The sequence below is a fragment of the Salmo trutta genome, chromosome 17 (assembly GCF_901001165.1).
Source record: "Salmo trutta chromosome 17, fSalTru1.1, whole genome shotgun sequence".
NCBI classification, from domain to species: Eukaryota; Metazoa; Chordata; class Actinopteri; order Salmoniformes; family Salmonidae; genus Salmo; species Salmo trutta.
In genome coordinates this window covers 764,825-788,915 of record NC_042973.1, presented here as the reverse complement: position 1 = coordinate 788,915, position 24,091 = coordinate 764,825, and the positions used below count along the sequence as shown (strand labels likewise).

Sequence of the window (24,091 nt, the reverse complement as noted above, 5' to 3'; positions counted from 1 at the left end):
TAGGGAATAACTACACTGTTTATATTCAGCCATATTTCCAGATGTCTCGTGTCTGAGCCGTTGAATTGCGACTCCACCTTGTCCCTGTACTGGCATTTTGCTTGCCTTGTGGAGGGAATAGCTACACTGTTAATATTCAGACATACAGTGCCTTTGGCATTTTTCCTATTTTGTTGCCTTACAACCTGGAATTAAAATAGGTTTTTGGGGGGTTTCTATCATTTGATTTACACAACATGCCTACTTTGAAGATGCACTTTTTTTTTATTGTTAAACAAACTCGAAATAAGACAAAGAAACTGAAAACTTGAGCGTGCATAACTATTCACCCCCCCCAACGTCAATACTTTGTAGAGCCACCTTTTGCAGCAATTACAGCTGCAAGTCTCTTAGGGTATGTCTCAATAAGCTTGGCACATCTAGCCACTGGGATTTTTGCCCATTCTTCAAGGCAAAACTGCTCCAGCTTCTTCAAGTTGGATGGGTTCCACTGGTGTACAGCAATCTTTAAGTCATACCACAGATTCTCAATTGGATTGAGGTCTGGGCTTGGACTAGGCCATTCCAAGACATTTAAATGTTTCCCCTTAAACCACTCGAGTGTTGCTTTAGAAGTATGCTTAGGGTCATTGTCCTGCTGGAAAGTGAACCTCCGTCCCAGTCTCAAATCTCTGGAAGACTGAAACAGGTTTCCCTCAAGAATTTCCCTTTATTTAGCGTCGTCCATCATTCCTTCAATTCTGATCAGTTTCCCAGTCCCTGCCGATGAAAAACATCCCCACAGCATGATGCTGCCACCACCATGCTTCACTGTGGGGATGGTGTTCTCGGGGTGATAAGAGGTGTTGGGTTTGTGCCAGACATAGTGTTTTCCTTGATGGCCAAAAAGCTACATTTTTGTCTCATCTGACTAGAGTACCTTCTTCCATATGTTTGGGGAGTCTCCCACATGCCTTTTGGCGAACACCAGACGTGTTTGCTTATTTTTTTCTTTAAGCAATGGCTTTTTTCTGGCCACTCTTCCCCTCTGATTAATGCCCTCCTTGCCTGGTCTGTGAGTTTTGGTGGGCACCCCTCTCTTGGCAGGTTTGTTGTGGTGCTATATTCTTTCCATTTTCTAATAATGGATATAATGGTGCTCCGTGTAATGTTCAAAGTTTCTGATATTTTTTTATAACCCAACCCTGATCTGTACTTCTCCACAACTTTGTCCCTGACCTGTTTGGAGAGCTCCTTGGTCTTCATGATGCCGCTTGCTTGGTGGTTCCCATTGCTTAGTGGTATTGCAGACTCTGGGGCCTTTCAGAACTGGTGTATATATACTGAGATCATGTGACACTTAGATTGCACATAGGTGGACTTTATTTAATTAAATTCTGAGACTTCTGAGGGTAATTGGTTGCACCAGATCTTATTTTAGGGACTTCATAGCAAAGGGGGTGAATACCACTTTTCCGTTTTACATTTTTAGAATTATTTCATAACAAGTTATTTTTTTCATTTCACTTCACCAATTTGGACTATTTTGTTTATGTCCATTACATGAAATCCAAATAAAATCCATTTAAATTACAGGTTGTAATGCAACAAAATAGGAAAAACGCCAAGGGGGTGAATACTTTTGCAAGGCACTGTATTCCCAGACCTCTTTCCATGGTTAATTGCGGTGGTTTGCGCATTCAGTTTTGTGCAAATGCCGCCATCCATCCATGGTTTCTGGTTAGGGTAGGTTTTAATAGTCACAGTGGGAACAACATCTCCAACGCACTTCTTTATAAACGCATTCACCGAGTCAGCGTGTAGATTAATGATGTTCTCTGAGGCTGACCGGAACATATTCCAGTCCTCGTGATCAAAACAATCTTGAAGCGTGGCTTCCAATTGGTCGGACCAGCGTTGAATGGTTCTCGTCACTGGTATATCCTGTTTGAGTTTCTGCCTATAAGACGGAACGAGCAAGATGGCATCGTGGTCAGATTTGGCGAAGGGAGGGCATGGGAGGGCTTTGTATGCATCTCGGAAGTTAGAGTAGCAGTGGTCGAGAGTATTAGCCCTCCGTGTCGTACAATCAATATGCTGATAGAATTTAGGTAGACTTGTTCTCAAATTTGCTTTGTTAAAATCCCCAGCTACAATAAATGCAGCCTCAGGATGTATGGTTTCCAGTTTGCATATAGTCCAGTGAAGTTCCTTGATGGCCATCTTGGTCTCTGCTTGAGTCTTGGTGTCTGCTACAGCTGTGACTATAACTGTTGAGAATTCTCTTGGTAGTTAAAATGGCTGCCACTTGATTGTAAGGAATTCTAGATTGGGTGAGCAGAAGGACTTGAGTTCCTGTATGTTGTTATGATTACACCATGAGTCGTTAACCACTTCTGCAACGTCGTTGTTTTGGATCGCCTACTGGAATTAGCTCCATTGTCCTGGGTGGTGGTGCGAACAGAAGATCCACTTCGGGAAAGTCATATTCCTGGTCGTAATGTTGGTAAGTTGACGTTGCGCTTTTATTCAATAATTCTTCCCGGCTGTATGTAATAAGACTTAAGATTTCCTGGGGTAACAATGTAAGAAATAATACATACAACAACAACCAAAAAATACTGCATAGTTTCCTAAGAACTCGAAGCGAGGCGGCCATCTGTCAGCGCCATGCTCTTTAATGGTATCAAACACGTGTTATTTTTTCCTTTAAACTGCACTGTTGGTTAAGGAGCTTGTAAGCATTTCACTGTGAGGTCTACACATGTATCCACCACATGCGACAAATAACTATTTGATTCGCTCCATTCCAGCCTTTATTATGAGCCGTCCTCCCCTCACCAGCCTCCTCTGATGTAGACGTGGGCTAAAGCAGATCTGATTGAATAGAGCTCTAATATTTTGTGTTCTGATGGGGTAAGACAGTTGAACTAAGCACGATGCGTTTATTCGTCCAGAATGAATGGGTATGGATGAAACAACGGCAGATTGCCTCTTTAAGTGAATACCAGAGTGTGGGCATAATGATAGTGTTGCTTACTGTTGTTTGGATCACGTTGACCATCCCTGTTCTTACAATGGCCAGGTACCTACAGTACCCCTCCTACCTCACTTCCTACTTCTCTCTACACACGGCACTCCCTGATAATTATGGATCTTGGTTATATAAAAGATAGTGTTTCGTGCAGCGATAATGATCTTTGTTAGACAGATACTGTGTTTCGTGCAGCGATAATGATCTTTGTTATAGACAGATACTGTGTTTCTTGCAGCGATAATGATCTTTGTTATAGACAGATACTGTGTTTCTTGCAGCGATAATGATCTTTGTTATAGACAGATACTGTGTTTCTTGCAACGATAATGATCTTTGTTATAGACAGATACTGTGTTTCGTGCAACGATAATGATCTTTGTTATAGACAGATACAGTGCGTTTCCTGCAGAAATAAAAGAGACAAGCCGGTTGTGATGTATCTCGTCCGTTTGATGCGTTTTGATCTTGTCATGATGAAGAGATTGAAATAGCCTACAGTAACTGGAGATGCTCAGAATAGCTGATGTTTTAAAACCAGAACAGAGCAGACAGAAATACTTTTTCTTGACAAAAATGAATTTAATTGAACTGGATGTAGATTTGGAAACAGATGTTATACAAAGAATATAATATCTTTGTGTAAATTAGAGAGGACATACATCCTCTAATGTAAAATGGTTCCATCTAAGATAATGTGCTTTATTACATGCACCTTGAAAATCACCTCAGAGTGCATTTACTGATTACACAGAATCTCTCACAGCTGCTACTGTTACTCCACTGTAAGTCACAGTGGAATCATGTATTGTAGGCGCAAACAACTGTGTAGCCAACACTCATTCTCCAGCTATCAATTTCTCACCAAGAATAGACAGACAGGTCTGTTTACTGTAACTCCTGATTGACTCAGTTTCTCATAGCTAAGGGTTCAGGGGTTAAAGTTCATCCCTCCTGCACTGCGTTCACAGTGTAGAGGTCACTACGGCGTTGGGCTGTGATGGGGATCTGTTGACGAACATTGGCCAAATACTGCAGGTCTGAAAAACACACAGACCACATAGGGAGAGGTCAGGACACTGATTAGCTCAAGTAAACTACAGTCACATTAGTCACAATGGATAATGGTGCTGAATCAAACTACAGTCACATTAGATAATGTTGCTGAATCAAACTACAGTCACATTAGATAATGTTGCTGAATCAAACTACAGTCACATTAGATAATGGTGCTGGCTCAAACTACAGTTACATTAGATAATGATGCTGGCTGAAACTACAGTTACATTAGATAATGATGCTGGCTCAAACTAGTTACATTAGATAATGATGCTGGCTCAAACTACAGTCACATTAGATAATGATGCTGGCTCAAACTACAGTCACATTAGATAATGGTGCTGGCTCAAACTACAGTCACATTAGATAATGGTGCTGGCTCAAACTACAGTCACATTAGATAATGATGCTGGCTCAAACTACAGTCACATTAGATAAGGATGCTGGCTCAAACTACAGTCACATTAGATAAGGATGCTGGCTCAAACTACAGTCACATTAGATAATGATGCTGGCTCAAACTACAGTCACATTAGATAATGATGCTGGGTCAAACTACAGTTAAATTAGTCAATGGATAATGGTGCTGGCTCAAACTACAGTCACATTAGATAATGATGCTGGCTCAAACTAGTTACTCAATGGATAATGGTGCTGGCTCAAACTACAGTCACATTAGATAATGATGCTGGCTCAAACGACAGTCACATTAGATAATGATGCTGGCTCAAACTACAGTCACATTAGATAATGATGCTGGCTCAAACTACAGTTAAATTAGTCAATGGATAATGGTGCTGGCTCAAACTACAGTCACATTAGATAATGGTGCTGGCTCAAACTACAGTGACATTAGATAATGATGCTGGCTCAAACTAGTTACTCAATGGATAATGGTGCTGGCTCAAACTAAAGTTACATTAGATAATGATGCTGGCTCAAACTAGTTACTCAATGGATAATGGTGCTGGCTCAAACTACAGTCACATTAGATAATGATGCTTGCTCAAACTACAGTTAAATTAGTCAATGGATAATGGTCCTGGCTCAAACTACAGTCACATTAGATAATGATGCTGGCTCAAACTACAGTTAAATTAGTCAATGGATAATGGTGCTGGCTCAAACTACACTTACATTAGATAATGGTGCTGGCTCAAACTACAGTCACATTAGATAATGATGCTGGCTCAAACTAGTTACTCAATGGATAATGGTGCTGGCTCAAACTACAGTCACATTAGATAATGATGCTGGCTCAAACTACAGTTAAATTAGTCAATGGATAATGGTGCTGGCTCAAACTACATTCACATTAGATAATGATGCTGGCTCAAACTACAGTTAAATTAGTCAATGGATAATGGTGCTGAATCAAACTACAGTCACATTAGATAATGGTGCTGGTTCAAACTACAGTCACATTAGATAATGGTGCTGGCTAAACTACAGTCACATTACATAATGATGCTGGCTCAAACTACAGTTACATTAGATAATGGTGCTGGCTCAAACTACAGTCACATTAGATAATGATGCTGGGTCAAACTAGTTACTCAATGGATAATGGTGCTGGCTCAAACTACAGTCACATTAGATAATGGTGCTGGCTCAAACTACAGTCACATTAGATAATGGTGCTGGCTCAAACTAGTTACTCAATGGATAATGGTGCTGGCTCAAACTAAAGTTACATTAGATAATGATGCTGGCTCAAACTACAGTTAAATTAGTCAATGGATAATGGTGCTGGCTCAAACTACAGTCACATTAGATAATGGTGCTGAATCAAACTACAGTTACATTAGATAATGATGCTGGCTCAAACTACAGTTACATTAGATAATAGTGCTGGTTCACAAAGCGGTTTAGAACCACTCAGTCACACAGAACCACTCTGGTACCACTCACCAATGTCTGCGTAAACAACAGTCTCTTCAGACCCCGCCTTAGATATCACCTCTCCCCTGTCATGATAATGTAACTGTTAGAAATGCTTTCAATCACATCACACATCCAATAAAACACATTCTGTACACAGGACATGACTGGTCTCTGTGGCAACCACACAGACAAAAATACTGCCGCCTTCAGAGAAAACAGTAGAAAACAGACAGTATGTGCTGGCTAACAACAGTGCTGTGATCCCAGGCTGTCTAGTACTCACCAGGGACTAACAACAGTGCTGTGATCCCAGGCTGTCTAGTACTCACCAGGGACTAACAACAGTGCTGTGACCCCAGGCTGTCTAGTACTCACCAGGGACTAACAACAGTGCTGTGACCCCAGGCTGTCTAGTACTCACCAGGGACTAACAACAGTGCTGTGACCCCAGGCTGTCTAGTACTCACCAGGGACTAACGACAGTGCTGTGACCCCAGGCTGTCTAGTACTCACCAGGGACTAACAACAGTGCTGTGACCCCAGGCCACGTAGGAGGCTGTCTCGTCTCTGGCAGGGGAAGCCGTGGCCACGTACACCTGGTTATCAACCGCCCTGGTAGGCAGAGAGACAGACGAGAGTCTGAGTTAAGGACCACACACACCTGGTTATCAACCGCCCTGGTAGGGAGAGAGACAGACGAGAGTCTGAGTTAAGGACCACACACACACCGCAGCAAATGTTTCTCTACCGTTCATCTGCCATCCATCTGCCGTTCGTTCGGCATGTTTCAGAGACCCCCCCCCCCTGCTGGTGGCTTACATTTTTGCGCAATTCAAGTTTAAGTTGCCGACCCAACAGTTCAGTATTCAATATAGTAGAAGCTACATACAGGGTCTGGGTCTGGGCCAGTACCAAATTTGCAGAGAAAAACACTGGTTGACACTGTATGTACATGCAGCCAGGGGTTAGGAGAAAGGCCCTGTATGTACATGCAGCCAGGGGTTAGGAGAAAGACCCTGTATGTACATGCAGCCAGGGGTTAGGAGAAAGGCCCTGTATGTACATGCAGCCAGGGGTTAGGAGAAAGGCCCTGTATGTACATGCAGCCAGGGGTTAGGAGAAAGGCCCTGTATGTACATGCAGCCAGGGGTTAGGAGAAAGGCCCTGTATGTACATGCAGCCAGGGGTTAGGAGAAAGGCCCTGTATGTACATGCAGCCAGGGGTTAGGAGAAAGGCCCTGTATGTACATGCAGCCAGGGGTTAGGAGAAAGGCCCTGTATGTACATGCAGCCAGGGGTTAGGAGAAAGACCCTGTATGTACATGCAGCCAGGGGTTAGGAGAAAGGCCCTGTATGTACATGCAGCCAGGGGTTAGGAGAAAGGCCCTGTATGTACATGCAGCCAGGGGTTAGGAGAAAGGCCCTGTATGTACATGCAGCCAGGGGTTAGGAGAAAGGCCCTGTATGTACATGCAGCCAGGGGTTAGGAGAAAGACCCTGTATGTACATGCAGCCAGGGGTTAGGAGAAAGACCCTGTATGTACATGCAGCCAGGGGTTAGGAGAAAGGCCCTGTATGTACATGCAGCCAGGGGTTAGGAGAAAGGACCCTGTATGTACATGCAGCCAGGGGTTAGGAGAAAGGCACTGTATGTACATGCAGCCAGGGGTTAGGAGAAAGGCACTGTATGTACATGCAGCCAGGGGTTAGGAGAAAGGACCCTGTATGTACATGCAGCCAGGGGTTAGGAGAAAGGCCCTGTATGTACATGCAGCCAGGGGTTAGGAGAAAGGCCCTGTATGTACATGCAGCCAGGGGTTAGGAGAAAGGCCCTGTATGTACATGCAGCCAGGGGTTAGGAGAAAGGCCCTGTATGTACATGCAGCCAGGGGTTAGGAGAAAGACCCTGTATGTACATGCAGCCAGGGGTTAGGAGAAAGGCACTGTATGTACATGCAGCCAGGGGTTAGGAGAAAGGCCCTGTATGTACATGCAGCCAGGGGTTAGGAGAAAGGCCCTGTATGTACATGCAGCCAGGGGTTAGGAGAAAGGCCCTGTATGTACATGCAGCCAGGGGTTAGGAGAAAGGCCCTGTATGTACATGCAGCCAGGGGTTAGGAGAAAGGCCCTGTATGTACATGCAGCCAGGGGTTAGGAGAAAGGCCCTGTATGTACATGCAGCCAGGGGTTAGGAGAAAGGCCCTGTATGTACATGCAGCCAGGGGTTAGGAGAAAGGCCCTGTATGTACATGCAGCCAGGGGTTAGGAGAAAGGCCCTGTATGTACATGCAGCCAGGGGTTAGGAGAAAGACCCTGTATGTACATGCAGCCAGGGGTTAGGAGAAAGACCCTGTATGTACATGCAGCCAGGGGTTAGGAGAAAGGCACTGTATGTACATGCAGCCAGGGGTTAGGAGAAAGACCCTGTATGTACATGCAGCCAGGGGTTAGGAGAAAGACCCTGTATGTACATGCAGCCAGGGGTTAGGAGAAAGGCCCTGTATGTACATGCAGCCAGGGGTTAGGAGAAAGGCCCTGTATGTACATGCAGCCAGGGGTTAGGAGAAAGACCCTGTATGTACATGCAGCCAGGGGTTAGGAGAAAGGCCCTGTATGTACATGCAGCCAGGGGTTAGGAGAAAGGCCCTGTATGTACATGCAGCCAGGGTTAGGAGAAAGGCCCTGTATGTACATGCAGCCAGGGGTTAGGAGAAAGGCCCTGTATGTACATGCAGCCAGGGGTTAGGAGAAAGACCCTGTATGTACATGCAGCCAGGGGTTAGGAGAAAGGCACTGTATGTACATGCAGCCAGGGGTTAGGAGAAAGGCCCTGTATGTACATGCAGCCAGGGGTTAGGAGAAAGACCCTGTATGTACATGCAGCCAGGGGTTAGGAGAAAGACCCTGTATGTACATGCAGCCAGGGGTTAGGAGAAAGACCCTGTATGTACATGCAGCCAGGGGTTAGGAGAAAGACCCTGTATGTACATGCAGCCAGGGGTTAGGAGAAAGGCCCTGTATGTACATGCAGCCAGGGGTTAGGAGAAAGGCCCTGTATGTACATGCAGCCAGGGGTTAGGAGAAAGGCCCTGTATGTACATGCAGCCAGGGGTTAGGAGAAAGGCCCTGTATGGCAGCAGCATAAGTGGTGGTGGATGTGTGTATGTGAGTCTGTAGGTGGTTCATTGTATTTCTGCGCCCGGCCCGCCACAGGTGTCGCTAGAGCGCGATGGGACATGAACATTCCTGCCGGCCAAACCCTCCCCTAACCCGGACGACGCTGGGTCAAACCCTCCCCTAACCCGGACGACGCTGGGCCAAACCCTCCCCTAACCCGGACGACGCTGGGCCAAACCCTCCCCTAACCCGGACGACGCTGGGTCAAACCCTCCCCTAACCCGGACGACGCTGGGTCAAACCCTCCCCTAACCCGGACGACGCTGGGCCAAACCCTCCCCTAACCCGGACGACGCTGGGTCAAACCCTCCCCTAACCCGGACGACGCTGGGTCAAACCCTCCCCTAACCCGGACGACGCTGGGCCAAACCCTCCCCTAACCCGGACGACGCTGGGCCAAACCCTCCCCTAACCCGGACGACGCTGGGTCAAACCCTCCCCTAACACGGACGACGCTGGGCCAAACCCTCCCCTAACCCGGACGACGCTGGGCCAAACCCTCCCCTAACCCGGACGACGCTGGGCCAAACCCTTCCCTAACCCGGACGACGCTGGGTCAAACCCTCCCCTAACCCGGACGACGCTGGGCCAAACCCTCCCCTAACCCGGACGACGCTGGGCCAAACCCTCCCCTAACCCGGACGACGCTGGGCCAAACCCTCCCCTAACCCGGACGACGCTGGGCCAAACCCTCCCCTAACCCGGACGACGCTGGGCCAAACCCTCCCCTAACCCGGACGACGCTGGGTCAAACCCTCCCCTAACCCGGACGACGCTGGGTCAAACCCTCCCCTAACCCGGACGACGCTGGGTCAAACCCTCCCCTAACCCGGACGACGCTGGGTCAAACCCTCCCCTAACCCGGACGACGCTGGGCCAAACCCTCCCCTAACCCGGACGACGCTGGGCCAAACCCTCCCCTAACCCGGACGACGCTGGGTCAAACCCTCCCCTAACCCGGACGACGCTGGGCCAAACCCTCCCCTAACCCGGACGACGCTGGGTCAAACCCTCCCCTAACCCGGACGACGCTGGGTCTCCCGGTCGCGGCCAGCTGCAACAGAGCCTGGACACGAACCAGGATCAGAGCCCGGACACGAACCAGGATCAGAGCCCAGACACGAACCAGGACCTGAGCCCAGACATGAACCAGGATCTGAGCCCGGACACGAACCAGGACACGAACCAGGATCTGAGCCCAGACATGAACCAGGATCTGAGCCCAGACACGAACCAGGATCTGAGCCCGGACACGAACCAGGACACGAACCAGGATCTGAGCCCGGACACGAACCAGGACACGAACCAGGATCTGAGCCCAGACATGAACCAGGATCTGAGCCCGGACACGAACCAGGATCTCTAGTGGCACTGCGATGCAGTGTGAAAGTTAGTGTGAGTCTGTGGGTGTGTGTGCGTGATAGTAGGATACACATGTAAACAGGGCTGAAAAGTGACTGGTAGCGCAGGATATACATGTAAACAGGGCTGAAAAGTGACTGGTAGCAGGATATTTATTATTTTACCAGGTAAATCAACTGAGAACACATTCTCATTTACAGCAATGACCTGGGGAATAGTTACAGGGGAGAGGAGGGGAAATGAATGAGCCAATTGTAAGCTGGGGATGATTAGGTGACCGTGATGGTATGAGTGCCAGACTGGGAATTTAGCCAGGACACCAGGGGTTAACACCCCTACTCTATGATAAGTGCCATGGGATCTTTAATGACCTCAGAGAGTCAGGACACCTGTTTAACATCCCATCTGAAAGACAGCATCCTACACAGGGCAGAATCACTGCCCTGGGGCATTGGGCCCAATCACTGCCCTGGGGTAGTGGGATATTGTTTTAGACCAGAGGAAAGAGTGCCTCCTACTGGCCCTCCAACACCACTTCCAGCAGCATCTGGTCTCCCATCCAGGGACTGACCAGGACCAACCCGGCTTAGCTTCAGATGCAAGCCAGCAGTGGGATGCAGGGTGGTATGCTGCTGGCTATATACATGTAAAAAGTGACTGGTATTTGGATACACATGTAAACAGGGCTGAAAAGTGACTGGTAGCAGGAATATATAAATACTATGGTAATATATACACTACTGTTCAGAAGTTTGGGGTCACTTAGAAATGTCCTTGTTTTTGAAAGAAAAATAACAAATTGGTCAGAAATACAGTGTAAACATTGTAATGTTGTAAATGACTATTGTAGCTGGAAACGGCTGATTTTGAATGAAATATCTACATAGACTTTGTTTCTGGCCCATTATCAGCAACCATCACTCCTGTGTTTCAATGGCACGTTGTGTTGGCTAATCCATGTTAATAATTTTAAAAGGCTAATTGATCATTAGAAAACCCTTTTGCAATCATGTTAGCACAGCTGAAAACTGTTGTCTGATTAAAGAAGCAATAAAACTGGCCTTCTTTAGACTAGTTGAGTATCTGGAGCATCAGCATTTGTGGGTTTGATTACAGGCTCAAAATGGCCAGAAACAAAGACCTTTCTTCTGAAACTCGTCAGTCTATTCTTGTTCTGAGAAATGAAAGCTATTCCATGCGGGAAATTGCCAAGAAACTGAAGATCTCGTACAACGCTGTGTACTACTCCCTTCACAGAACAGAGCAAACTGGCCCTAACCACAATAGAATGAGGAGTGGGCGGCCCCGGTGCACAACTGAGCAAGAGGACAAGTACATTAGAGTGTCTAGTTTGAGAAACAGACGCCTCAAGTCCTCAACTGGCAGCTTTATTAAATAGTACCAACAAAACACCAGTCTCAACGTCAACAGTGAAGAGGCGACTCCGGGATGCTGGCCTTATAAATTTCAGTGACCCCAAACTTTTGAACGGTAGTGTACATGTCGACAGGAGTAATAGTGACCAGTGGCAGGATAAATAGATAGATAGTAATGGTAATAAACTCAGCAAAAAAATAAACGTCCCTTTTTCAGGACCTTGTCTTTCAAAGATAATTCAAAAAATCCAAATAACATTACAGATCTTCATTGTAAAGGGTTTAGACACTGTTTCCCATGCTTGTTTACCTGTGGAACGGTCGTTAAGACACTAACAGCTTACACACGGTAGGCAATTAAGGTCACAGTTATGAAAACTTAGGACACTAAAGAGGCCTTTCTACTGACTTTGAAAAACACCAGAAGAAAGATGCCCAGGGTCCCTTCTCATCTGCGTGAACGCGCCTTAGGCATGCTGCAAGGAGGTATGAGGACTGCAGATGTGGCCAGGGCAATAAATTGCAATGTCCGTACCGTGAGACGCCTAAGACAGTGCTACAGGGAGACAGGACGGACAGCTGATCGTCCTCGCAGTGGCAGACCACGTGTAACAACACCTGCACAGGATCGGAACATCCGAACATCACACCTGCGGGACAGGTACAGGATGGCAACAACAACTGCCCGAGTTACACCAGGAACGCACAATCCCTCCATCAGTGCTCAGACTGTCCGCAATAGGCTGAGAGAGGCTGGACTGAGGGCTTGTAGGCCTGTTGTAAGGCAGGTCCTCACCAGACATCACCGGCAACAACGTCGCCTATGGGCACAAACCCACCGTTGCTGGGCCAGACAGGACTGGCAAAAAGTGCTCTTCACTGACGAGTCACGGTTTTGTCTCACCAGGGGTGATCATCGGTTTCAGGTGGAGGGTCCTTCATGTTCTGGGGCGGTGCGTCACAGCATCATCGGACTGAGCTTGTTGTCATTGCAGGCAATCTCAACGCTGTGCGTTACAGGAAAGACATCCTCCTCCCTCGTGGTACCCTTCCTGCAGGCTCATCCTGACATGACCCTCCAGCATGACAATGCCACCACCCATACTGCTCGTTCTGTGTGTGATTTCCTGCAAGACAGGAATGTCAGTGTTCTGCCATGGCCAGCGAAGAGCCCGGATCTCAATCCCATTTAGCACGTCTGGGACCTGTTGGATCGGAGGGTGAGGGCTAGGGCCATTCCCCCCCAGAAATGTCCAGGAACTTGCAGGTGCCTTGGTGGAAGAGTGGGGTAACATCTCACAGCAAGAACTGGCAAATCTGGTGCAGTCCATGAGGAGGAGATGCACTGCAGTACTTAATGCAGCTGGTGGCCACACCAGATACTGACTGTTACTTTTGATTTTGACCCCCCCTTTGTTCAGGGACACATTATTCCATTTCTGTTAGTCACATGTCTGTGGAACTTGTTCAGTTTATGTCTCAGTTGTTGAATCTTGTTATGTTCATACAAATATTTACACATGTTAAGTTTGCTGAAAATAAACGCAGTTGACAGTGAGAAGACGTTTCTTTTTTTGCTGAGTTTATATACATGTAAACAGGAGTAATAGTGACCGGTAGCAGGATAAATAGATACATACTAATGATAATGGCAATCAATAATCAATGACCAGCACCATTTAGGACGGCGTGTCTCTACCGGTGTCTCACAGCCTTTAGGACGGCGTGACTCTACCGGTGTCTCAGGACGGCGTGTCTCTACCGGTGTCTCACAGCCTTTAGGACGGCATGTCTCTACCGGTGTCTCAGGACGGCGTGTCTCTACCGTTGTCTCATAGCCTTTAGGACGGCGTGTCTCTACCGGTGTCTCAGGACGGCGTGTCTCTACCGGTGTCTCAGGACGGCGTGTCTCTACCGGTGTCTCACAGCCTTTAGGACGGCGTGTCTCTACCGGTGTGTCTCTACCGGTGTCTCACAGCCTTTAGGACGGCGTGTCTCTACCGGTGTGTCTCTACCGGTGTCTCACAGCCTTTAGGATGGCGTGACTCTATCGGTGTCTCAGGACGGCGTGTCTCTACCGGTGTCTCACAGCCTTTAGGACGGCGTGTCTCTACCGGTGTCTCAGGACGGCGTGACTCTACCGGTGTCTCAGGACGGCGTCTCTACCGGTGTCTCAGGACGGCGTGACTCTACCGGTGTCTCACAGCCTTTAGGACGGCGTGACTCTACCGGTGTCTCACAGCCTTTAGGACGGCGTGACTCTACCGGTGTCTCACAGCCTTTAGGACGGCGTGTCTCTACCGGTGTCTCAGGACGGCGTGTCTCTACCGGTGTCTCACAGCCTTTAGGACGGCGTGTCTCTACCGGTGTCTCACAGCCTTTAGGACGGCGTGACTCTACCGGTGTCTCAGGACGGCGTGTCTCTACCGGTGTCTCACAGCCTTTAGGACGGCGTGTCTCTACCGGTGTCTCAGGATGGCGTGACTCTACCGGTGTCTCAGGACGGCGTGACTCTACCGGTGTCTCACAGCCTTTAGGACGGCGTGACTCTACCGGTGTCTCACAGCCTTTAGGACGGCGTGACTCTACCGGTGTCTCAGGACGGCGTGACTCTACTGGTGTCTCACAGCCTTTAGGACGGCGTGACTCTACCGGTGTCTCAGGACGGCGTGACTCTACCGGCGTCTCACAGCCTTTAGGACGGCGTGACTCTACCGGCGTCTCACAGCCTTTAGGACGGCGTGACTCTACCGGCGTCTCACAGCCTTTAGGACGGCGTGACTCTACCGGCGTCTCACAGCCTTTAGGACGGCGTGACTCTACCGGCGTCTCACAGCCTTTAGGACGGCGTGACTCTACCGGCGTCTCACAGCCTTTAGGACGGCGTGACTCTACCGGCGTCTCACAGCCTTTAGGACGGCGTGACTCTACCGGCGTCTCACAGCCTTTAGGACGGCGTGTCTCTACCGGCGTCTCACAGCCTTTAGGACGGCGTGTCTCTACCGGCGTCTCACAGCCTTTAGGACGGCGTGACTCTACCGGTGTCTCAGGACGGCGTGTCTCTACCGGTGTCTCACAGCCTTTAGGACGGCGTGTCTCTACCGGCGTCTCACAGCCTTTAGGACGGCGTGACTCTACCGGTGTCTCAGGACGGCGTGTCTCTACCGGCGTCTCACAGCCTTTAGGACGGCGTGTCTCTACCGGCGTCTCACAGCCTTTAGGACGGCGTGACTCTACCGGCGTCTCACAGCCTTTAGGACGGCGTGACTCTACCGGTGTCTCACAGCCTTTAGGACGGCGTGACTCTACCGGCGTCTCACAGCCTTTAGGACGGCGTGACTCTACCGGCGTCTCACAGCCTTTAGGACGGCGTGACTCTACCGGTGTCTCAGGACGGCGTGTCTCTACCGGTGTCTCACAGCCTTTAGGACGGCGTGTTTCTACCGGTGTCTCAGGACGGCGTGACTCTACCGGTGTCTCACAGCCTTTAGGACGGCGTGACTCTACTGGTGTCTCACAGCCTTTAGGACGGCGTGTCTCTACCGGTGTCTCAGGACGGCGTGACTCTACCGGTGTCTCAGGACGGCGTGACTCTACCGGCGTCTCACAGCCTTTACGACGGCGTGGGCAGAAAAGAGCCAGTGAGCAGGACACAGCAAATGGTTTAAAAATGGAAAATGACTTAATAGAAGATGTTCACCAACCTTCCTCTCTGCAGCAGTTCCCAGTGGGCCGGCCCGGTGGTCATGTTGAAGGCTCCAGGGTAGACCAACAGCTGGCATCCTGATGGAACACAGAAAACAACAACATCCTCACTGTCCAGGTCTGCCCACGGTTAATTCATTGCAACATCAATACATTCCCTACTTCATATTGTTTTTAATATACATGCCCCTTCAGGATCCTTTCTGCCCCTCTACCTACAATGGTTACCAGGTTGGTAAGACTTGCACAGCTCAGCGCAGCAGTCACCATGTTACCCTCACCTTTCTTAGAGTAGAGTTGGGCCAGCTCTGCAAACCTCATGTCATAGCAGATCCCTACACCCACCCTGCAGTATGCTAGAGGAGACATGACAGAGAAGGGCTAGTTAGAGTTAACCCAATACACAGTAACACGGGGTTAGAGTTAACCCAATACACAGTAACACGGGGTTAGAGTTAACCCAATACACAGTAACACGGGGTTAGAGTTAACCCAATACACAGTAACACGGGGTTAGAGTTAACCCAATACACAGTAACACGGGGTTAGAGTTAACCCAATACACAGTAACACGGGGTTAGAGTTAACCCAATACACAGTAACACAGGGTTAGAGTTAACCCAATACACAGTAACTTACCAGACTATACCCAGCATGCTACAATGCAGGTTTGGAGGTGGCACTATGTGAAAAGTGTTGCGTCCCAAGTGACACCCTATTACTGGTCAAAAGTGCACAATTCGTCACCAAGTGGGTAACCCACCTCTACCATCCGTCCCATTGGCCAACGTGCAATCATTGGAGAATAAACTGGATGAGCTCCGTCAAGACTATCCTACCAACGGGACATTAAAAACTGTAATATCTTATGTTTCACCGAGTCGTGGCTGAACAACGACATGTATAATATACAGTTGGCTGAGTTTTCCGTGTATCGGCAAGACAGAACAGCTGCATCCGTTAAGACAAGGGGTGGCGATCTGATCTATTTGTCAATAACAGCTGCTTGCCTGAGGTAGAGTACCTCATGATAAGCTGTACACCACACTATTTACAAAGAGAGTTTTCATCTATATTTTTCCATCGCTGTCGATTTACCACCACAAACCAATGCTGGCACTAAGACCGCACTCAACGAGCTGTATAGGGCCATAAGCAAACTGCTCATCCATAGGTGGCGCTCCTAGTGGCCGGGGACTTTACTGCAGGAAAACTTAAATCCGTCTTACCTAATTTCTACCAGCATGTTAAATGTGCAACCAGAGGGAAAAAAATAAAAATAAAAAACTCTAGGCCACCTTTACTCCAAACACAGAGGCGCGTACAAAGCTCTCCCTCACCCTCCATTTGGCAAATCTGACCATAACTCTATCCTCCTGATTCCTGTGTACAAGCAAAAACTAAAGCAGGAAGTACCAGAGACTCGATCAATACGGAAGTGGTCAGATGACGCGGATGCTACGCTACAGGACTGTTTTGCTGCACAGACTGGAATATGTTCCGGGATTCATCCAATGGCACTGAGGAATACACCACCTCAGTCACTGGCTTTATCAATAAGTGCATTGATGACGTCGTCCCCACAGTGACCGTACGTACTTACCCCAACTAGAAGCCATGGATTACAGGCAACATCCACACTGAGCTAAAGGGTAGAGCTGCCGCTTCAAGGAGTGGGACACTAATCCGGACGCTTATAAGAAATCCCATTATGCCCTCAGACGAACCATCAAACAGGAAAAGCATCAATACAGGACTAAGATCGAATCCTACTACACTTGCTCTGACGCTCTTGGATGTGTCAGGGCTTGCAAACTATTACGGACAACAAAGGGAAATCCAGCAAGGAGCTGCCCAGTGATGCGAGCCTACCAGACAGGCTAAATGCCTTTTATGCTCGCTTCGAGACAAATAACACTGAAATATGCATGAGAGCACCAGCTGTTCCGGATGACTGTGTGATCACGCTCTCCGTAGCAGATGTGAGCAAGACCTTTAAACAGGTCAACATTCACAAGGCCGCTGGGCCAGACGGATTACCAGGACGTGTACTGCGAGCATGCGCTGACCAACTGGCAAGTGTCTTCACTAACATTTTCAACCTGTCCCTGACTGAGTCTGTAATACCAACATGTTTCAAGCAGACCACCATAGTCCCTGTGCCCAAGAACACTAAGGTAACCTACCTAAATGACCCACTCCAATTCACATACAGCCCCAACAGATCCACATCAATCTCTATTGCACTCCACACCGGCCTTTCCCACCTGGACAAAAGGAACACCTATGTGAGAATGCTATTCATTGACTACAGCTCAGCGTTCAACACCATAGTGCCCTCAAAACTCATCACTAAGCTAAGGACCCTGGGACTAAACACCTCCCTCTGCAACTGGATCCTGGACTTCCTGACGGGCTGCCCCCAGGTGGTGAGGGTCGGAAACAACACATCCGCCACACTGATCCTCAACATGGGGGCCCCTCGGGGGTGCGTGCTTAGTCCCCTCCTGTACTTCCTGTTCACCCACGACTGCATGGCCAAGCACGTCTCCAACACCATCAATAAGTTTGCTGACGACAACCGTGGTAGGCCTGATCCCCGACAACGATGAGACAGCCTATAGGGAGGAGGTCAGAGACCTGACCATGTGGTGCCAGGACAACAACCTCTCCCACAATGTGAGCAAGATAAAGGAGCAGATTGTGGACTACAGGAAAAGGAGGGCTGAACACGCCCCCATTCACATCAACAGGGCTGTAGTGGAGCGGGTCGAGAGATTCAAGTTCGTTGTTGTCCACATCACCAACAAACTAACATGGTCCAAACACACCAAGACATTCATGAAAAAGGCACTTTATATAGTCTTGTTATTTGATCATGTTACTTTAGTTTATTTAGTATATATATTTTTTAACTGTATTGTTGTTTTTCTTTTTTTATTTAACCTTTATTTAACTAGGCAAGTCAGTTAAGAACAAATTCTTATTTACAATGACGGCCTAACCCGGCCAAACCCGGACGACGCTGGGCCAATTGTGCGCCGCCCTATGAGACTCCCAATCACGGCTGGTTGTGATACAGCCTGGAATCAAACAAGGGTCTGTAGTGACGCCTCTTGCACTGAGATACAGTACCTTAGACCGCTGCGCCACTCGAAAGCCTGAGGTTAAGGGCTTGTAAGTAAGCATTTCACTGTAAGGTCTACACATGTTGTATTCGGTGCATGTGGCAAATATAATTTGATTTGACTACATAGGGAATAGGCTGCCATTTGGGACGCAGACTCAGAGACTCACGTGTGTCGAACATTGACAGGTTGCTCCCTGGGCTCAGTGTCTCTGACTCCTGGAAACGGATCTTCCCTGGAACGTCGATGTCAAAGAGGTGGATCTTCAAGAGGAACAGTGGTAAATATAAAGAATGTATGGTACTCAAATGCAGCCAGTGTCCTGTGAAAGCATTTCTCCCCTCATAAAGTTGGAGTCATACTGTATGCATGTGTTATACATGTATATGTCCCTTGTCCCTGTCTTCCGGTGTTTGAGCACCAGGTTCCTACCTTCCGGTGTTTGAGCACCAGGTTCCTACCTTCCGGTGTTTGAGCACCAGGTTCCTACCTTCCGGTGTTTGAGCACCAGGTTCCTACCTTCCTGTGTTTGAGCACCAGGTTTCTACCTTCCGGTGTTTGAGCACCATGTTCCTGTTTCTACCTTCCTGTGTTTGAGCACCAGGTTCCTGTTTCTACCTTCCTGTGTTTGAGCACCAGGTTCCTGTTTCTACCTTCCTGTGTTTGAGCACCAGGTTCCTACCTTCCGGTGTTTGAGCACCAGGTTCCTACCTTCCTGTGTTTGAGCACCAGGTTTCTACCTTCCGGTGTTTGAGCACCAGGTTTCTACCTTCCGGTGTTTGAGCACCAGGTTTCTACCTTCCGGTGTTTGAGCACCAGGTTTCTACCTTCCGGTGTTTGAGCACCAGGTTTCTACCTTCCGGTGTTTGAGCACCAGGTTCCTGTTTCTACCTTCCTGTGTTTGAGCACCAGGTTCCTGTTTCTACCTTCCGGTGTTTGAGCACCAGGTTCCTACCTTCCGGTGTTTGAGCACCAGGTTCCTACCTTCCGGTGTTTGAGCACCATGTTCCTGTTTCTACCTTCCTGTGTTTGAGCACCATGTTCCTGTTTCTACCTTCCTGTGTTTGAGCACCAGGTTCCTACCTTCCTGTGTTTGAGCACCAGGTTCCTACCTTCCTGTGTTTGAGCACCAGGTTCCTACCTTCTGGTGTTTGTGCACCAGGTTCCTACCTTCCGGTGTTTGTGCACCAGGTTCCTACCTTCCGGTGTTTGTGCACCAGGTTCCTACCTTCCGGTGTTTGTGCACCAGTGTCCTACCTCCGGTGTTTGTGCACCAGGTTCCTACCTTCCGGTGTTTGTGCACCAGGTTCCTACCTTCCGGTGTTTGTGCACCAGGTTCCTACCTTCCGGTGTTTGTGCACCAGGTTCCTACCTTCCGGTGTTTGTGCACCAGGTTCCTACCTTCCGGTGTTTGTGCACCAGGTTCCGGTTTCTACCTTCCGGTGTTGGAGCACCAGGTTCCTACCTTCCGGTGTTTGAGCACCAGGCTGCCGTCAGGTCCAAACACTGGACAGGTGTTATACAGCTTCCCTCCATCATCCTCCTCAGGGATGGAGCCTGAATAGACCAATACATCTCATTAACACATCACAGCCCACTGTTTAACACACAGCTCATATATCAACACACAGCTCATATATCGACACACAGCTCATATATCAACACACAGCTCATATATCAACACACAGCTCATTAACACACAGCTCATATATCGACACACAGCTCATATAGCGACACACAGCTCATATAGCGACACACAGCTCATATAGCGACACACAGCTCATATAGCGACACACAGCTTATATATCGACACACAGCTCATATATCGACACACAGCTCATATATCGACACACAGCTCATATATCGACACACAGCTCATATATCGACACACAGCTCATATATCGACACACAGCTCATATATCGACACACAGCTCATATATCGACACACAGCTCATATATCAACACACATCATTTAATCAGAGCCTACTAAAGAGCTGCTTTCAGTCTACTGTCCACTATGCCTATACTGCTGTGTCCAGCTACGGGGACAGTCCCAACGGCTGTCCAGCTACGGGGACAGTCCCAACGGCTGTCCAGCTACGGGGACAGTCCCAACAGTTGTCCAGAGTTCCTCTCACCTCCCACCAGATACACCTGGCTCTCCTTGGCTGCCTCAGACAGAACCTGACTGGACTCTCCAGGGATCTTCTCTGCATACTCAGGGAAGAAGCCAGTTCCATAGGGGGAGTTGAAGCACTCCTGTACATGGAAATATAATCAATATGTTTGGATGGTATTATGGGAAACAATTGGCACAGTGACCTTTCTAATGAGAAGTCAATCAACAATAAAACAAGTCAATATTAATTCCTGGAAAAATAGATCAATTGTTCCACTGATGGAAATCAAATCATATTTCCCATCAGCAGTTGTCACAGAGTGCTTTATGGTAGCCCCCGCCTAGACCACAAAGAGAGAGCACAGTGGCCGGGAAAAACTCCCTAGAAGAAAGACATCTAGAGAGGAACCAGGCTCATGGTGTGGCCCATCACCACTAAACATTTCAGAAGAGTAAAAAGGGGGTGGTGGACTCACAGGTAAGACCACCACTTTGGCCCCTTGTGCAGCTGCTTCTTTGATCAGCCCCCGGGCTCTGGAGAGGTTGTCAACTTTGACCTTGGTCACATGTAGCTGGACCACTGCTAGACGGAACTCTGGGGGCAGAAACAAAATGGTCACCATTCAGACGCCAATGTTTAAAAACTCTGCCATGATATGCAAATAAAAATGCTGGCTATGCCCATTACATAATCCCGCTCAAGGTCAATGACCAGACACTACCATTTTTTTTTAATTTCACCTTTATTTAACCAGGTATTTATATATTATATATATAACCCTGAACCTTTATTTAACCAGGTAGGCCAGTTGAGAACAAGTTCTCATTTACAACTGCGACCTGGCCAAGATAAAGCAAAGCAGTTCGACAACATACAACACAGAGATACACATGGAGTAAAACAAACATACAGTCAATAATACAGTGATCAACAAGGGGTCATGGTGGGAGTATTTTAAAGTCGCTGGTTCGACTCCCTGAGCCGACTAGGTTAAAAAAAGATAAGTCAGTGGACTTGAGCAAGGCGCTTAACCCCGACTACTCCTGTAGTCGCCCTGGATAACAGCATCTGCTAAAAGGTCAAAAATATAAGTGAAGACTGCACAGGTGTACATCGATTTCAACTTCTACAACTTTACTACATGCATTGAAAATAAACACTTGCCTATTTTCAGCTGTCAACAACAGAGCCAATGGCAACACGAGCAGTAATGCACATTTGAGCTGGAACTCTCAACATAGCTAGCTCGAAAATACAGCTAATATTGTCACCTGTAAAAGCCAGTTCTGCTTCAATAGGCAGCTCTTTCTACTTACTAGACATTGTCTTGGCCAATAGAGACATCAGTGCTTGCAGCAATTTGCAGGATTCGTGTTCTCATAATATGAACGTGGAAAAACATCTCTTCTTCCGGGTCTATGCTGGACATCTTTCAAAATAAAGGTCTTTTGTTTTAGTTCAAGCACTTAGTTCAGTTTATGCGCATATGTAGCTGGCTAGCCCAACCGGTCAGCAGATGCCACTATAATTAATTGATTGTCATTATAGCAGGGCGGTTGTTATTGTACCTCTGTGTCTCTGACCGATTGGGCCGATCTTTCTGTGGAACGGTTGTCACTAGTTACCACAGCCACTAAGTCATAAACCCCGCCTCTTTCTACCATTTCTCTCTTCTTAAAGTCTTCTGTGAAACCTAATCCTAACATTAACCCTAATCTTCATTTTTTAAACACACACATTTCAACAACATGCTGGTTATAGTGGTTCCAAATGTTGAATAGGAAAAACAAATGCAGGGGTGAGATTAGATACTGTATATACTGAACCAAAAATATAAACACAACATGCAACAATTTCAACGATTTTACTGAGTTACAGTTCATATAAGCAAATCAGTAAATTGAAATAAATTAATTAGGCCCTAATCTATGGATTTCAAATGACTGGGCATGGGCGCATCCAGCCAATCACAATGGGTTTTTCCCCACAAAAAAAACGCTTATTACAGACATAAATACTCCTGAGTTTTATCAGCTGTCCAGGTGGCTGGTTTCAGATGATCCCGCAGGTGAAGAAGCCGGATGTGGAGGTCCTGGCCTGGCGTTGTTACATGTGGTCTACGGTTGCACGCTCCCTCAAAACTTCAGACATCTGTGGCATTGTGTTGTGTGACAAAACTGCATGTTTTAGAGTGGCCTTTTTTCTCTCCCCAGCACAAGGTGCACCTGTGATCATGCTGTTTAATCAGCTTCTTCATATGCCACACTACTACTACTAATAATAATGCTGCTGCTACTACTACTACTACTACTACTACAGCACCTGCTACTACTACTACTGTTGCTACTACTACTAATACTAATACTGCTGCGGCTACTACTACTACTGTTACTATTACTACTACTACTTCTACTACTGTTACTACTACTACTACTACTACTACTGTTACAACAACTAATACTACTGCTAATGTTAATACTACTGCTAATGTTAATACTACTGCTGATACTACTACTACAACTGCTACTGCTGCTACTACTACCACTACTGCTGCTACTACTACTACTGCTGCTGCTGCTGCTGCTGCTAAATTCACAAGTGGCTGAATCTCACTGGAGAAATCCTCAGAGCGAGGGAAAAGTCACCCCTGTTTCAGTAGTGTGTAGCCCATGTATCTGATGCTGTCTGAACCAAAAGACTATAACATGTCGCCGTAGCATTTGATTGATTGAAGCCAGCAAGCAGTTGGCCTCCCTTAATAAAAAATGATTAGCCATTCAATAGCACCCGCAAAACCCCAGTCTCAACGTCAACGGTGAAGAGGCGACTCCAGGATGCTGGCCTTCTAGGCAGAGTTGCAAAGAAAAAGCCATATCTCAGACTGGCCAATAAAAAGAAAAGATTAAGATGGGCAAAAGAACACAGACACTGGACTTGAGGAGCTCTGCCTGGAAGCCCAGCATCCAGGAGTCGCATCTTCACTGTTGACGTTGAGACTGGTGTTTTGCGGGTACTATTTAATGAAGCTTCCAGTTGAGGACTTGTGAGGCGTCTGTTTCTCAAACTAGACACTCTAATGTACTTGTCCTCTTGCTCAGTTGTGCACCGGGGCCTCCCACTCCTCTTTCTATTCTGGTTAGAGCCAGTTTGCGCTGTTCTGTGAAGGGAGTAGTACACGACGTTGTACAAGATCTTCAGTTTCTAGGCAATTTCTCACATGGAATAGCCTTCATTTCTCAGAACAAGAATAGACTGACGAGTTTCAGA

General features: G+C 47.7%; 1 protein-coding gene across 1 annotated transcript; it reads right to left on the bottom strand.

The window, feature by feature from the left end:
• Window positions 1-3,574: 3,574 nt before the first annotated feature.
• Window positions 3,575-22,248, bottom strand: nit2 (nitrilase family, member 2). Its single transcript, XM_029695327.1, has 10 exons — window positions 22,141-22,248; window positions 21,300-21,418; window positions 20,843-20,963; window positions 20,170-20,261; window positions 18,874-18,967; window positions 15,858-15,932; window positions 15,576-15,654; window positions 6,470-6,568; window positions 5,984-6,039; window positions 3,575-4,053 (listed from the first exon to the last, which is right to left on the bottom strand). The coding sequence occupies exons 1-10, from the start codon at window positions 22,166-22,168 to the stop codon at window positions 3,959-3,961; spliced, it is 858 nt and encodes a 285-aa protein (XP_029551187.1). The 5' UTR covers window positions 22,169-22,248; the 3' UTR covers window positions 3,575-3,958.
• Between the last annotated feature and the right edge of the window lie 1,843 nt (window positions 22,249-24,091).